Source organism: Trifolium pratense, linkage group LG5 (genome assembly GCF_020283565.1).
Source record: "Trifolium pratense cultivar HEN17-A07 linkage group LG5, ARS_RC_1.1, whole genome shotgun sequence".
Lineage (NCBI taxonomy): Eukaryota > Viridiplantae > Streptophyta > Magnoliopsida > Fabales > Fabaceae > Trifolium > Trifolium pratense.
Window position 1 is genome coordinate 56,381,117 of NC_060063.1, and position 15,953 is coordinate 56,397,069.

General features: G+C 31.4%; 2 protein-coding genes across 2 annotated transcripts; one reads left to right on the top strand and one right to left on the bottom strand.

Moving 5' to 3' along the window:
* Positions 1-1,220: 1,220 nt before the first annotated feature.
* Positions 1,221-7,515, top strand: LOC123885634 (very-long-chain aldehyde decarbonylase CER1-like). Its single transcript, XM_045934920.1, has 10 exons — positions 1,221-1,378; positions 1,545-1,768; positions 2,030-2,262; positions 3,005-3,224; positions 4,888-5,263; positions 5,519-5,626; positions 5,704-5,904; positions 6,154-6,252; positions 6,362-6,535; positions 6,970-7,515. Exons 1-10 carry the CDS (start codon positions 1,319-1,321, stop codon positions 7,141-7,143), a joined length of 1,869 nt encoding a protein of 622 aa, XP_045790876.1. The 5' UTR covers positions 1,221-1,318; the 3' UTR covers positions 7,144-7,515.
* Positions 7,516-9,101: 1,586 nt separating this feature from the next.
* Positions 9,102-15,739, bottom strand: LOC123885287. Its single transcript, XM_045934564.1, has 14 exons — positions 15,622-15,739; positions 15,192-15,519; positions 14,261-14,338; positions 13,971-14,128; positions 13,503-13,566; positions 12,150-12,217; positions 11,479-11,722; positions 11,138-11,266; positions 10,907-11,013; positions 10,778-10,831; positions 10,591-10,674; positions 10,323-10,486; positions 9,868-10,017; positions 9,102-9,410 (listed from the first exon to the last, which is right to left on the bottom strand). Exons 2-13 carry the CDS (start codon positions 15,472-15,474, stop codon positions 9,870-9,872), a joined length of 1,581 nt encoding a protein of 526 aa, XP_045790520.1. The 5' UTR covers positions 15,475-15,519; positions 15,622-15,739; the 3' UTR covers positions 9,102-9,410; positions 9,868-9,869.
* Between the last annotated feature and the right edge of the window lie 214 nt (positions 15,740-15,953).

Here is a 15,953-nt window from a genome sequence, read left to right on the forward strand (position 1 = left end):
TCACATTCTCGACATTTTTATTTTTTTTAGGAGGAAACCAAGCTATCATTTCTTAACCAAATTGAAGGAGGCAGCCAATGAAACCAGATAGAGAAGCATCACAATTATGAGCTAGCCCACAATAAATAACATGATATAACTTCACCAATCTATCCTAAAATAATCATAGGAAAAAAATCTTGTCGAAATGGAATCTTAGACCAAGTCACAAACATGCATCGGAATTTTGAAGAAAATGTGAAACATCTTCTTCTTATACCGATGCCGACCGAGCAAGAAATTTGAAATACAACATACAAGTATGAGGCTTTGAATCTAAATTACCCCTTTATTTTTAACAATATTTCTTCTGTTCTAAAATAAATGTCACAGTTGTTCAAAAAAATAAAAATAAATGTCAGTTTAATCATGTATACTATTCATATAACTTATTTTGATATTTTTTCTTTCGAATATGTAAAAACAAATGTTAACATATAAGATGTTGGATTTATTTTGATAAATAATTTTAAATATCAACTTTTTATAATTTGTAATAATATATAACTAAATATAAATTAATGGTGTTAAAGTTATGCATCGATCAACTGCGACATTTATTTTAGAACGGAAGAAATACTCATTTTAAAGCCGATCAAGATACTCTCCATACTCTTGCATAAATTCTTCAACCCCAACCATTCTAGCTCGTATAGGTTACTCTTTCCCATTCTTTGGAGAACAAATACTTCATTTCTATCTCAAAATATATTAATTTATCCAGTGATTTGATTCTCATCTTTATTCTTGTCGACATTTGTTGGTAGAAATATATAGATATATACATGTAAAATAAGTTTAAGGAAAATATTAAATAATGTCTCAGAGTACGAATACTCACCACACAATTAATATACTTTTAAGTTTTAATTACCAATAATAAATTGGTTAAAAAAATAAACTTAGGCCTTTAAGCAAGTGGCGGTAACAGGTTTAAAAATTCGTTAAAAGAAGATAATCCATTTTATATGTTTGTCAGATTTTTCGCGGAGATTATAATCATTATTAAACGAGTTGAAAAATTTAGGCCACTTAATAACATTAACGCCTAATAAATACATTTGTTTCACATTTTTTATTTTTTTAAGAAACCAAAATACAATATATTAAGTGAAAAATACATATGAAAGAATAAACATTAAAATATCTCCAACAGTTATCTTAAAGGCACCGGTGGTAGCAAAACAAGCTTATAAATAGAGATAGACTTAGGTTCAAAAGATCATACACACAATCCTTTGATTATTCTCTTCCTACCCTTTAATTTCTTGGCATAAAAATGGCTTCCAAACCTGGCATACTTACTGATTGGCCATGGACACCTCTTGGGCGTTTCAAGGTTAATTCAAAGTTATTCTCATATCATATATAACTTGATCAGTATTCATGCATGATTTAATTCCTTATTATGAATTAATATAGATATTAAAATAGTGGTACATGCATAACTTGTATTATTATTCTTAATTGTTTGTTTGAAAAAAAAATGGATGACACATTTGCAGTGGGTGATTTTGACACCATTTGTAGCAAAAAGCACATACTCTTTCATAGTGAATGATCCAAAGGAAAAGGACCTAAGTAACTTCCTCATCTTCCCATATATGATGGTGAGAATGCTACATGACCAAATATGGATCACTCTTTCTCGTCATCGAACCGCCAAAGGCAAAAACAGAATCGTCGACAAGGGAATTGAGTTCGAACAAGTTGATCGAGAAAGCAATTGGTACATAATATTTTTTCTTCACGATAAATATTAGTCATGTTAGCAAATTCAAACTCATATTTAACTACGCAGTGTATAGTTTTTTTTTTTTTTGGTACATATGTAGTGTATAGTTTTACAACTGTTTTTACGAGGATTTTCATTTTTTTCAATAATCACCATAGTATATAAATAAAATTTTCAAACTAAAGACATAAAATATATACATACATTAATGTGAATGAATTAATACTCCAATTAATATATTTTTTTTTTTTGTAGGGATGATCAAATATTGTTCAATGCATTTTTGTTTTATATTGGTCAAATGTTGATACCGGATGCTTGTAAATTACCCATATGGAGAACAGATGGTGTTATTGTAACAATTCTTCTACATGCTGGACCAGTAGAATTTCTTTACTATTGGTTACATAGAGCACTTCATCACCATTTTCTCTATTCAAGATACCATTCTCATCATCATTCTTCCATTGTTACAGAACCAATCACTTGTGAGTTTTCATTAGCCTAGCTCAGTTGACATGGACATCACACTATATGCGTGGGAGTCGTGATTTGAACTCTGGACATTTCACTTATTTACCGGTATATTTTTTAGCCGTTAGACTACTTACAAAAAATTGTTTATCACCTCCTAACAAGTACATGTGAGTTGGTGAGAAATTAATGTGAATATCAACAATTGATGAAAAAGGAGAAACGGTTGGTCCCCGCCGGTTATAGGTGTACTTTAATAAAACATCATGCATAAATGTACTTTCTCTGATTTTGAATACAAAGTAAAAAAAAAAAAAATAAGTTTATTGAATAAAATATGTATTTTGACAATATAATGATTCTGATATATGTTTTATTTAATGAATCTAAAAAGTTATTTTTGGTTTAATTAAATTTGCTTCTTTAACATTTGAGTTTTATGGTGAATCACCTTTATAGTAGGTTGTATACCAATATTTAAAAATTATCGAGAATTTTAACAATATTTTACTAGTTCGATACTTAGGTAGCGTATATTATAAAAATGAAAAAATTAGAATAAACATCGTTATTTCCTTAAGTAGAGACGGCTACTTAATAATTAACTATCTAACATAGGAATACATGCAATTTTTAGAATTCTACATTGTTTTCTATACATCCTTGAAATATGTTTTTTTTTCTTTCCTTTTTTAGGTCAAGATTAAATTGCATGCTGCAATCATATATATTAACGTCTTGAATTAAATTTTGCAGCTGTGATACATCCCTTTGCAGAACATATATCATACTTTGTGCTATTTTCCATTCCATTATTAACAACAGCATTTACAAAAACAGCCTCAATAGCATCATTTGCTGGTTATCTTGCTTACATTGATTTTATGAACAATTTGGGTCATTGTAATTTTGAGTTCATTCCAAAGACCATCTTCTCCATATTTCCTTTCCTCAAGTATATCATGTATACACCATCGTAAGTATTTAATTCTAATAACTCCTTTATAGTAATTTTTTTTGGTTATGAAATTTTTACTATTTTACTGTATTATAAAATTAATTTTAAATTAATTTAGCTCAGTTGGTAAGGGACATCACATTTTATATGTAGGGGCTGAGGTTCGAACCCCGGACATCACACTTAACCATTTAAGTGTGAAATTTCTAGCCACTAGACTACCTAATTGTTTGAGTCCTTACCTTTTGTTTATTGACCTCTCATTTCTTTATTTTAATCATAATTCACAAGAGATCAAATTAAGATTTTTTTTATTAGACCGTTACGTTTTCAAGTTCTTTGACCGAATACAATCATTGTTAGCAACAGTAAATACTTATAAACAAAATATTGATAGACACTCATCCGTCAAATCTATACCTTCTACCAGTTTTTTTTTTTTTAATAATAAAACTGAAGATCGAATTCGTGATCTCTAAATACTATTCAAATCTAGTGGCTTATTTACGATTAGGATGAAGGTCCAACCCAAGAGTAAAATGAATTGATGAGGAGTCTAAATATCAACATCGAAACGTAGCTTTCTTTAATACGATACATTTGATTAAGCCGCTAATTCTGCTGCATACATTAATATTTTTGGCAGCGGTCACTATGTAATAAAGGCATAGTACGTATCTTGTGATATTAAAGGCCCGACATATTAATTTGGTAAGTATTGCTTTCAAGTGTGCATATTAATAAAGGCATATTGAAGGTAGAAACTTTGGTAAGTATGTATTGCTTTCAAGTTTGCATCATGGAGAAGCAAAAGCTCCAAATCATTAATTTGCAAACTATAAGGAATAATTTTTTTTGGTAAAATAAACTATGAGGAATTAGTTGATGGAGAATTTTTTTTGTATTTTATGAAAGACGTCTGTTTCATATTAACCATTGATTAAGAATCATAGTAGGATGTAGGATGTAGGAGTACTTTTTTTTTTAGTCAAAATTGCTTTTGAATGTGAAATTATCAAAACAGGTTTCAACATGTGTATATTTTTATAAGTACTTTATGTAGATTAATTAATTTTCTGCTTTATTTATTTTTTGGTAAAATTGACAATAAAATACTAAATTAGCATAATAGTAGTTTTTTTTTTAAACAAGCATAATAGTTAGTTAAACACATTGTATCCAAATAAAATCACTAGTAGGAAATACTTCTATTTTTTGTGCACATATTCATGTTTATACTATTCTTTATCTTTATTTTTTTTTCCTTTATGTCAAACTATTAAATAAAAGATAGTATATACACACACATAATTATTTTTGTTAATTTATTAAAAAAATAGGGCACATGCATGCCACATGGTTCGTTCAAATAAAGGAATAAGGATAATGGATTCCCGGATTCCCCCACCCACCACCTGATTTTACAGAATACACGATATACCAAAAACAAAGGAAAATAAAAAAAAGTTGTAATGTATTTAGAGGTCTTTTAAATTTTGTGTTTGTAATAGATAGATTTTTTTTAGGTTTTTTTTATAATAAATAGGTTCTTTACGTTTTAAATTTATTACACTGTTATCCTTTAAGTTATTCCCGTTGTAAAAATGCTAAAGTAACTAACGTGGTGGTAGTGAAAATTGCGTTTTGAATTCCAAATAACAAAATATATGCTATGTGACAGGTTCCACTCACTACATCATACACAATTTCGGACTAACTATTCACTCTTCATGCCAATTTATGATTACATTTATGGAACTGTTGACAAAGCTTCAGACACATTATATGAAATTTCATTGAAGAAAGAAGAAGGTACATTAGATGTGGTACATTTAACACATCTAACAACTCCTGAATCAATTTATCATCTAAGGTTGGGATTTTCTTCCTTAGCATCCTCACCACAATCTTCTCAATGGTACCTCTATTTCATGTGGCCATTCACTTTTTGGTCTGTTCTTGTCACTTGGTTTTATGGTAAAACATTTGTTTTGGAGAGGAACTCTTTTAATATGCTCAATTTGCAATCATGGGTTATACCAAGATTCCATGTACAAGTAAGATTTAAAGACTATGATATTATTTACTCACTTCTGTCCTTTTTATAAAAGAAAAATCATTTTTTTAGGTTCATTAAATAATTAGTGTATCTGACCTATATTATAGATCAGATACATTAGTTTTTCAATGAATCTAAAAAGGTGAAATGTCTCTTATAAAAAGGACCGAAGAAAATATTTCTTATTTTTAAGGAGCGAAATTAATTAATGACTATGAATGATATTGTTTTTTTAAAAAAAAATCTTTTGTAGTATCTTTTTAAATGGCAAAGAGAAACATTGAATAAACTTATAGAAGAAGCAATTCTTCAAGCAGAGTTGAGCAAAGTTAAGGTTCTAAGTTTAGGTCTTTCAAATCAGGTGAGTTCCGATTTTTTATAAGATTTAATTGGTATACACTAACAGAGTAAAATAATATATGTGTTCAATGGATGCAGGGAGACTTGCTCAATGGACATGGTGAACTATACATCAAAAGGTATCCCCAACTTAAGACAAAAATTGTTGATGGAAGTAGCTTGGTTGTGGCTATTGTTCTTAACAGCATTTCGAAAGAAACAAATCATGTGTTTCTTTGTGGTAGACTTGACAAGGTTTCATATGCCATTGTCAATGCTTTATGTGAAAGAGGTACCAAGGTATGTTTAGTTTTATTATTTATAAAATGTAAAATTTCAATAGTAACTTCAAGGATAGTTGATCAAATTATATATAAGATAATTGTATAATAGTCATTAGTGTCAGCGTTATATATTAATTATAATTTCTTCTTACTCATTTTTTAAAATGTAGAATTTCAATAAAACGGTTAGATAATTAATTTTGTGGAACAATTTTTTAAAATTAATTAACAATCTATATTAAAATAAAATCGCATTTTTTTTCAGGTTACCACAATGTACAGAGATGATTATGAGAATCTTCAGTTAAGGCTCTCCTCTGAATCAAAAAATAATTTGGTTTTCCCTGGATCAAACTCTGCAAAGGTAAATCTTTTTCGAGGTTCTGACAATTTCAAAATCATATATATCTTCATTTTAGTTTTACTCAAAAGATCATATTATCAAAGTTGAAGGGTTCACTTGAATTTTGCAGATATGGCTTGTAGGAGACCAATGTGATGAGTTAGAACAAAAAAAGGCACCAAAAGGATCATTGTTTATACCATTTTCCCAATTTCCTCCAAAGAAATTGCGTAAAGATTGCTTCTATCTTAGCACACCAGCCATGATAGCTCCCTCTTCTTTAGTCAATGTCCACTCATGTGAGGTTAGTAGAAAGATACACTTCACTATACTCTCTTAGAAATCTAAAGGTTGGAATAATGAATTTCTAAATTAGTTAAGAATTGGATAAATGAAGACAATATAAGAAAAAACCTTGTACATATTGCAATGTTTTAAATTGAGGTCTCAATAAGAACTATCACTACAAGAATCCTTCGTATTTCCTACAAAATATTTTGTGGAAATAGTGCCTATTTTCGTAGGAAATATAGCATTTTCGACGACATTTCCTACGAACAGATTTGTTTCATGATCCCAACCAGCAACTTGTTGGGAGTAGGGGCATGCGGTCGCAAAACATCATGATCTTCGATGTTGCAAAATGTGGCCTTGAGACCATAATTGCATTAAACAAAATATCGAAATCTTAATGAATTTTTATATCTTGTAAAATTAAATATTTTGAATATGCAACAGAATTGGCTGCCGAGAAGAGTCATGAGTGCATGGCGTATCGCTGGAATATTGCACGCTTTAGAAGGTTGGGACGTTCATGAATGTGGAGAAGTCATGTTTAGCGTTGAGAAAGCATGGCAAGCAAGTCTTCATCATGGGTTTAGGCCATTGAAGATTAATAATCACCTTGCTTGAATTATAAGTTATTATGCATATCTTAAATAGTATATAAAATATATATTTTAGTAAGAAAAATACTAATGTGGTCATAATTTTTTAGACACACTATTTAGTCACACACACCAAAATGCATATCATTTAATTATTTTCTTTTTTATCTTTTTCTAAGTATATGTGTGTGACCAAATATAAAGAGTTCAAATTTGTGATCACCTAAGTCTTTCTCTTTTAATTCTTGTGACCACCTAAGTGGTATTATTAGCAAGGTTTACAATATATAGCTATTGTGAAATTATATTGCTCCAATTAAGACATTGCCTATGTACTAGCCATTGTGGCGTATGATACATATAATAAAAAATATGTTTAATTAGTACAGATTGCTAAGTGGTTATTTTGAAATTATTTGATTTTGATATAATATATGTGCAAGGCATAGTTATAAGGTGGTACTTATGTCCAAGTTTACTGGTCGTGAAAGAATGTAAATGAAAATCAAATATAGTGTTAGAATTCGAAAAATGTTATTACACAGGAGATTAAAGAGACAATTGATCACTTCCCACGTATCAACTAAAGATGAAAAATGAAAGGGAAAGATTTTGATGATTGTATCAAAATTAACTAAAAATTTAATTCATATACACCGACAATATAAAAGTTGGATGGGGACAAAAATGTTTCTTTTTGGATGGGGACAAAAATGTTTCTTTTTGACAAAGTACGAAAATGTTATTTAATCATAGTTACCAATACATATATATATGTATCATCATTAAAGATGTATTTGGTGATTAGAGTTATAACCAAAAATTAAGGTTAATTTTGGCTTAGACAAATGTTCATGTGAAGGGCATGAACAAGTAGTGTCAACTTTGTACCAAGCAAAAGAAGAGATCTCGATATTGAGAGTGGATCCTCTCCTGTTGAAAAATAACCGGAGGTTGTCAAGTGTATCATCCATCCATCAATTAATTATTTTATGACATCAATCACAATAAACAAGAAAAAAAAAATTGAATGGTGTTGATTAAACTGGAGGAAAATTTAACCGGAGAGGATCCACATCCCTCGATATTTTGTTAAATGTTTCTCATAGTTACCAATACATATGTATCATTTTTCTCAAGATATCCACACACACGAAGTTGCAATGGATAGTAGAGACATACTTTTGATTACATCTAGAAATTCGGCACGAGGCCATACAACTAGTGAGTCCACTCACAACTGCAAAAAAGAGATGCTCTTGAAAAAAAATCTTGTGTTCAATTTTGTTAGTTGTCTTCTTAAGATGTTTTCGATTTGAGACTTCTTAAGAAGACAAGTTGAGAAATTGAAGATTCTTTCAAGTAGCATCACTCTTCTGCATCTACGAGCAAAGTCACGCTATCAGGCATAAAAGTATACTGGGAACAAATTTTGTGAAGTGATTTTTTGAATGGAAGGAGGTAAAAAGAATAAATGAAGATTGAAAAGGAATGAGACTAAGGAATGAATGAAGCTAGGCTATTGTTGATGGAAGTTAGTGATGGGATATGATGAAAATTTTGATGTATATGTTATTGGTTGCTGGGTTGATGCTTGATTCTGAAAGAAATGCTGGCTCTCAGAGTATTTTGAAGCTAAAAATATTTCTTTTTCAATCTTTTTTGTGACTTGTGAGAGTTCTCTATTCCTCCCTCACCCTTTTATGCTTTGAAATTGAATCTCCATTTTTTATTTAATGATTTTTTAAAAAATATTTTTTGTACTATAAATTTGTTTTTATTGTATGAAGACAGAGACGTGCCTGCAAAACACTTATGTGGTTGTTACACCACTGTGTTGACTGTTGAATACATGAAAATGGTAACTGGAAAAGAGAGTACATAATAAAGAAATTTTGACTTTGTGCTGCTTTTGGTTAATATTGTTACTTTGCTTTTGTGACCAGTGAGAATACACTTCGACCTTTAATTGAAGATTTAATAACTAAAACAAACATCCATAAAATCTACTATAAATTAAACATTATAAAAATGTAGGAACAAAATCATGAACTATGGGACATAAATCACCCCAGTAACAAAGGCAAATAAGAAAACCCGGAAACATGAAGAAATGCTAAGACCTATATAGAAAATGAGGGTCAACAAATTGCCTGAATTATGTATGCTACAAATGAATCATTCTGACATTTCACTGGCTGCTATTATGCAAAAGTTTTGTACATGAAGGATGAAGTTTGAGATTTGCTAAGGTGGTTGGACTGCAAACACTTTAGCTTCGGTTTATTTGAACTGCAGAAAACAAATCAAATATTAAAACAGGTTATGCTGTGTTAATAATAATCATAACGGTGATCAAGTGATAACAAAACAATAAAATTAAGGTACACCGTTTCATAAATAAAATTAAGGTGTACAATCATAGGATGATGTTTAATGGAAATTGGGGACTTGGAATAGTGCAATAGGAAGACAATTGCAATGATTGAAAACTCCCTTTTGGGTTTTCTTTAACAACACATAAAACAGAAAATCTTGAACTAGGGATAGATATAACAACCAAGAAGGGCTTCAAATTCAAGGAACATGGGATGCCTAACACCACACCAACTTTGCCCAATTGTCATTACCATATGAAGTTAGTAATGGGCGGAGCGTTAACCAACAACAACCAAGTTTTTTCCCACTAAGTGAATACATGGATCAATTGATGCCAACCAGTTCCATGTAAATCAAAGATGTATAATACCTTCAAGTGTTCACCCACATAGGATCCAGAGAGAAAAGTTTCTCATTTCTTGAGCCAGAAGTAGGAGTTCTAGGTGGTGGAGCATGTACAGTAATTGGAAGAACCCATTCAGTTTTTTCCCTTCCTTCAATCAGAAGTGGATGCTCGTACCTACGATTCAGAAGCCGTTTAAATTTAAATGACAAATTCCTGTAAGAATCATACTAAACACAATTTCTTCAACAACAATGAAAACTAAAGAAATATATGGTTCAAATTTTAAAAACTATGGATTAGGAAGCCTTTATAGTACATATACATTAAGTATGAAATTGACAAAAAAAATATGTAGAGTTAAGCCAAAGATAGAATATTTGTGGGCTATGAATTGTCGAATCAAATGAGTTGCTTTAAGACAGACCAAAATGCACACATGGGTGAATATGAGAGGAAGAGGTTAAGAGTGAGACTCATACTTTGTCCAATCCAAATATTTTGGAGTTGTGTAAAACTCGAAGCGCAGAACCCATTGTACAGATACGTGTGGAGTGGAGAAGGTCATTGGACCATCCATGGGGACAGAAAAAAGGAAACTTGTCTGGACCAGATCTGCAACAACCTCGTGATGATCACTCTGAACCTAAAAACACAATTGAGATTATATATTTCAGAATCAGAAGCCAATATTATATTGAAACGTATATATATTCTCCTGGTTTTTCATAAAGGGACAGCAGCAACTACCTTTGTGATTGTTGGGGAATTCCTTCGAGAAGGATGGACAAAGCGTCTATTTATAGTTTCTGAAGTTTCCAATGTTACTGATATCTGTAAAATGATAATTATAAAAATAAACTCCAATGCATTAATCACAATAAACCATTTTCCAATTACTCATTTAAATCTCCACTGCTAATTAAAGTCCGCTCACCTCAAGGCATCTCCTAGCTCCTTCCATGTGAAAGAAAGTTAGAGTCCCACCTATCTGTAACCATAAAGTTGTCATTTTATTGATTTCTTAACTTGTGCACATTATCCAACTATGCATGAATATATTTACCATGTCGCTGAAGTAATAAGTTGAATCGGAATTTTTAGGGGAAAATTTCAGCAAAACTTGATCATCAAGTCTGATGTTATAAGACCTTCCTCTAACAAAGCCTTCTGCTGCAGAAAATGTCTGTACAAAATTAACTAATGCAGAATCTAAAAATAAATGAAGAACATTATCAATTTGTATCCAAACCAGACTAAAACGTTTTAGAAGTGAATAAAATGCGTATCAATTTACATGATAAAGGTTCAACGGCTCCAGCTTCCGGTGAAGAGGAGACTCCTGCGTCATCTTCTGCAGGCTTTCCGAACTTCTGTTGTGAGCGTGGGGTGACCATGGTAAATGACTTCTGGGTTGATAGGACATCTGTTTGCTAAATGAATTATTATTTGGCAAAGTATGTCCTCGATTAAAATCAAAAGATGACTACTATTAAACAGACACCAATTAACTAACTTGACACAATTTTAGAACTAAGTTTTTTGACAATCACAATTTCAGAACTAAGTTCCTACATGAAAAATATGCATTTTCAAAAATAAACTACATAAATATATAAGCTTAGATTTTTAACTTACCAGCACCCGAGTCAGATAATACTTCAGCAACAGACAACCGGGGAAGTGCTATATTTGAAGATAAACTTGTCCGGTGACCTTCTAAAGCATCCCTGTTCAATGATCTAGCAGAAGAAGATCGCAATGATAGAGAACTCCCAAAGCCTCTGACCATATTTGGGTTATATGAAGAAACAGATGAGATATCATCCCTTGAGCTGTCATAACCCTCCTCAACACCATCATCAATATCATTTGCTCTAACCTGTAAAGAAATTATTATATTTTACAACAACAGTCAAGAAAAATGGACAGCATGCACTGCAACCAGAAATTAGAGAAATGCATAAGTCCCATAAAAGAATTTGAAATATAGTACAGTACAGTTAATCGATAACCAGAACTGAATTGGGAAAGAGGTTTAGACTCAAAAGGGGGGAAACGGAGAATAACTAAGGATGAAACCAAATCAAACAAAACAGGGAAAAGAATAACATTATCAAAACACAAGTGGAACAAAATGAAACAAGCCACTACAAATGTGAAGCTTAATTTACCGAATAAAAGGAACTGAAAGTTTTATAATGAAAAACAAATAAAAGGCATTCTTAAAACAATAGGTGGCAAACAAAGTTAGGCTAAACCACAGATAAGTTTAGTTTACCGAATAAAAAATATCACCAATAGCATACCCAATCGGCATCTCCATCCATCTCTTTCCAAAATATATCCAGTTGTACAGTAGTTGAGGGAACAATATCTGAAAACATAAACATGTGGATATTTTACTTACAAATGCAGATTAAGATGCCTAACACTTTCTGAAGCCTCGTCGCATAAAGAATGTATAGGTGTAAAAGAACAACAAACTTATCATTGTTAGTATCTGATTATCTGCAATACATTTTTATAAACAATTAACATATTATCCGATCAATGATAACGGGTAACATCAAAGTTTGTCAAGTTTCGCATCTCCTAGAGTCTAGAGACATTACCTAAACAGAGCTTCAAAAGCATGGACAATCCACACCTTAAAGCTGGTTGTGTGCAGTTGAGTTAGACTCAAAATTTATTGATACAAGATTATATCCTATATCTGGATGTATTGTTCACACACTAGGCCAATAGCCAGGCGCATGAATGGTGCATTGAAGACCCAAAATCTAATGATATAAGAGTATATCCTAAAGATATAAATAGGGTTTATAAAATGCCAATAGCACCAAGTCATCATGTGTGTAACATGACAAAAATATTTATAATTATAATGGCTTTAAATAATTTCTTCTTTCTTAGGTCTTCACGTGTCCATCTTAATGGGACTAATGTGTACTGATAATTTGATCCACTTTTTTCGTTGGTTTGATAGCACAGACATTTAGCCACCAAAACAAGCAATTCCCCTTCATTCTTAAACAAGCAACAAGCCTCCCAACTAACAACAAATATCTCTACCCCACACCCGGCCAAAGAAAGTCTGATATAATTAATTGATCTTTCCAAAATTTCATCAGTCTTATGTACTAGAAACCCAGAACTCAAACATGTTCACAAGGTCCTCTTACAACAATTAGAGTCTTAAATACTAGAAAAATACTTATCAAGTTATAACTATACAAGAAAACAAACAATTGAACAAATGATTAACTAATTGCAAGTCAATGAACATGACAATGAAGGATTAGGCTATCCAATGGCTCTGTGAAAAATATTAAACATGAAACAATTGGTAGCAACAAAGCATGACAGTATAAGGGTAAAGTAAACAGCGGCAAACAAGAACTAAAAGGCCTACGAGTAAATATAAATCTGCCACGTACGCATCTAGCAGAAACTATATTTGTTCTGCATTAACATTGAAAATTCATGATAAACCTTTTTCATCAAATGGGGTGATTTTTTTCTTTTGCTATTACAAAGCACTCACAGTTAAAAGTTTATACAGGAGTATATCTTCAAGTAATCTCTAGAGCGAAGTCAGAATCTATCTTAATAGGTTTATGGAAGAACTAAAAAAAATGAAAGTCAGCAGCCAAACTAACCATCATCCATTGGAGAGCCACTGCTTTTCTGGTTTACCCATATTTGTAATGGAACCCGAACTTCCTGCATAATTAAAATTTACATGTTAAAAATCAGAAAATAGGCATATTATTACGAGACTTGGTGCAAAAATAACAGCTATAAATAGATGTAAGTATGTAACCTTTACTGAACATAAAAAACAAAGCCTACAAATTATACCATTGAGCAAGAATTGAACTTTATTCTGTAATTCCACTTTTTGTTAAATTAAAAGAATAGGAAAAGCAGGAATTGAACTATAGACCACGTGGTAATAGAAGCTTTGATACTATGTCATGAAGACGTGAACCAACTCTCCTAAAATTTTAAGCTAAGCTAAAGGCCGGTGATGGTTTTCATATAATATCTCCAGAAAATTCAGCATGAAAATACCACGATGCAAAATACATTCCGGTATAATCGTAGCAAGGCATTGCAAAACCAACCAAATCAGTGACATCGTTTGTTGGCTCTGTGCGAGATTGCCCATTTTCTAGTATTAGCCACCCTCCGGTCACTGAACTTCTAACATAATACAAATAGCGAATGTTTGAACCCTTGTATGATGGTGGAATAATGCTAGGCAGCATTGTTCTCACAACATCTGCAATTAATATTCAAAGACAATCTCGTGAGTTATCGGAAAGCCAGTAAATTAGCAACTAAAAAAAAATTCATGTTGTCTTGCTGTCTTTTGTTTTAGAGCATTAATCATTTAGTGTAAAACTTGACATACATGATTTGCTTGCTCTGGCATTAATAATCTGGTTTGCTACTAGGACTGGTGTTGAAGAGTCAATAAAAACATGTTCACCTGAAACAAAAATGCAAATTTCAACAACAACAATACAGGAATGAAACTATAAATTCTCATCAGGGCTTTAATAATTAAAGCAAAACAACCATCACCCAAATAACCTATGAAGCACAAAAACCAGACACGACACTGACACGATGACGCCGATAATAATTTGAGAAAATGACATAATTCAATGTAATCACGTGCGTCGATGTCGGACACAAACATGAGTCAGAAACCAGGACACGCCTAATCCGAGGAACGTTCGTGCTTCATAGCAAATAACTACTACATCCCTCCCCTAAATATAGCACTCTCTTGAGATTAATTCTTGTTCCTTTTTATAGGACCCCCTTTCAAAATTCAACGACATTAATCATTTATTTATCAACATACCCCAAATTATGATAAATCTTTTCCTAGAGTCTGTAATAAACACTATGATTATAATCATAAACTAATTCTCTCTGATGAAGATTAAACTTTAAATCAATATCAATTGTCAATAAATTTAATACTACATCCAATTTTCTTAATTCTTGCGATTCAGTTAACAGGATTCTATATTCCGGAACAAAGGTATAGTTTAGTGGTAAAAGTGCGATTCGTTCTATAGATCCCTTAATAGTTAAGGGGTCTCTTGCGTGATTCATATTCATACTCTAAGACATTAAGTGCAATCACCGTAGCACTGACACTTCTGATTAAAGGTGTATCAGTGTCCGACACGGACACATTGTGATTACATTCAATTATATAATTTTCTCAAATAATTACTGGTGTCTACACGTCTATGCCAGGTATGTTTGTTAGTGCTTCATAGAATGCAATGCAATTATTCAAATTCAATTGTGTTATAACAACCAACCTCTTCTTTGCCTTGAACCATGCAAAGGCTTCTGAGTAACAAACCATTGAGTATCCAATTTCTCAATCCCTCTGATCTCAAAACCAAGTCTTTCCATCAAAAATGAATACTCATTTGAAGGATTTGAGATCTGAATAGTAACAATAACTGGATCACCAGGTCTATAAACTTGTTTATCAGTATCAACCTTCAATGTAGGAACAACCACTTCTTTCTTCGATGAATTCTTATCTTCTGAACGTGAATCTCCACCTCCAAAAAACAATAACCTACCTTTTAACATTGCTTTTTTGCTTCAAATTTTGAAGAAAAAATTTGTGGATTTTCCCTGCAAAATAAGCGATCAATTTTTGCAATTGATGAATATATGAAATTGTAATGAGAATTTGGTTTGAAAGGGAAATTGAAGGAATGGAATTGAAGGAGTTACCAGCAATAATGATCTGAGCTGCAGAGTGTTGTTTCTTCTTCTCAGACGGGATCTGATCTGAGTCGCAGAAAAAAATCAATTATCGATATAGTTAGATTTATTGAATACATTGGTATTGAATATTTCAATTTCAATAAATTTTGTTTGTCAAAAAAAAAAATCAATAAATTTTGAGATAGAAAATAATTTAAATAAATAAAATACTCTACCAAAATAAATAAAATAAAAATGGAGGTATTTTGCTGTGAAAAAAATTTGAGGTATTTGGCTTTTTTTTCCTTACACAATTTATATGTTTTTTAAAAAGTTTTTTTTTTTTTACCAATTGTTAC

Coding starts and splice junctions, on each gene's coding strand:
- LOC123885634 (XM_045934920.1), top strand. CDS start 1,319: ATGGCTTCCAAACCTGGCATACTTACTGATTGGCCATGGACACCTCTT. Junction 5,905..6,153: donor TATGTGAAAGAGGTACCAAG/GTATGTTTAGTT, acceptor ATTTTTTTTCAG/GTTACCACAATGTACAGAGA. Junction 6,536..6,969: donor TCAATGTCCACTCATGTGAG/GTTAGTAGAAAG, acceptor AATATGCAACAG/AATTGGCTGCCGAGAAGAGT.
- LOC123885287 (XM_045934564.1), bottom strand. CDS start 15,474: ATGTTAAAAGGTAGGTTATTGTTTTTTGGAGGTGGAGATTCACGTTCA. Junction 13,567..13,970: donor CAAACGATGTCACTGATTTG/GTTGGTTTTGCA, acceptor TTAATTATGCAG/GAAGTTCGGGTTCCATTACA. Junction 12,218..13,502: donor TGGCTCTCCAATGGATGATG/GTTAGTTTGGCT, acceptor TTATGTTTTCAG/ATATTGTTCCCTCAACTACT.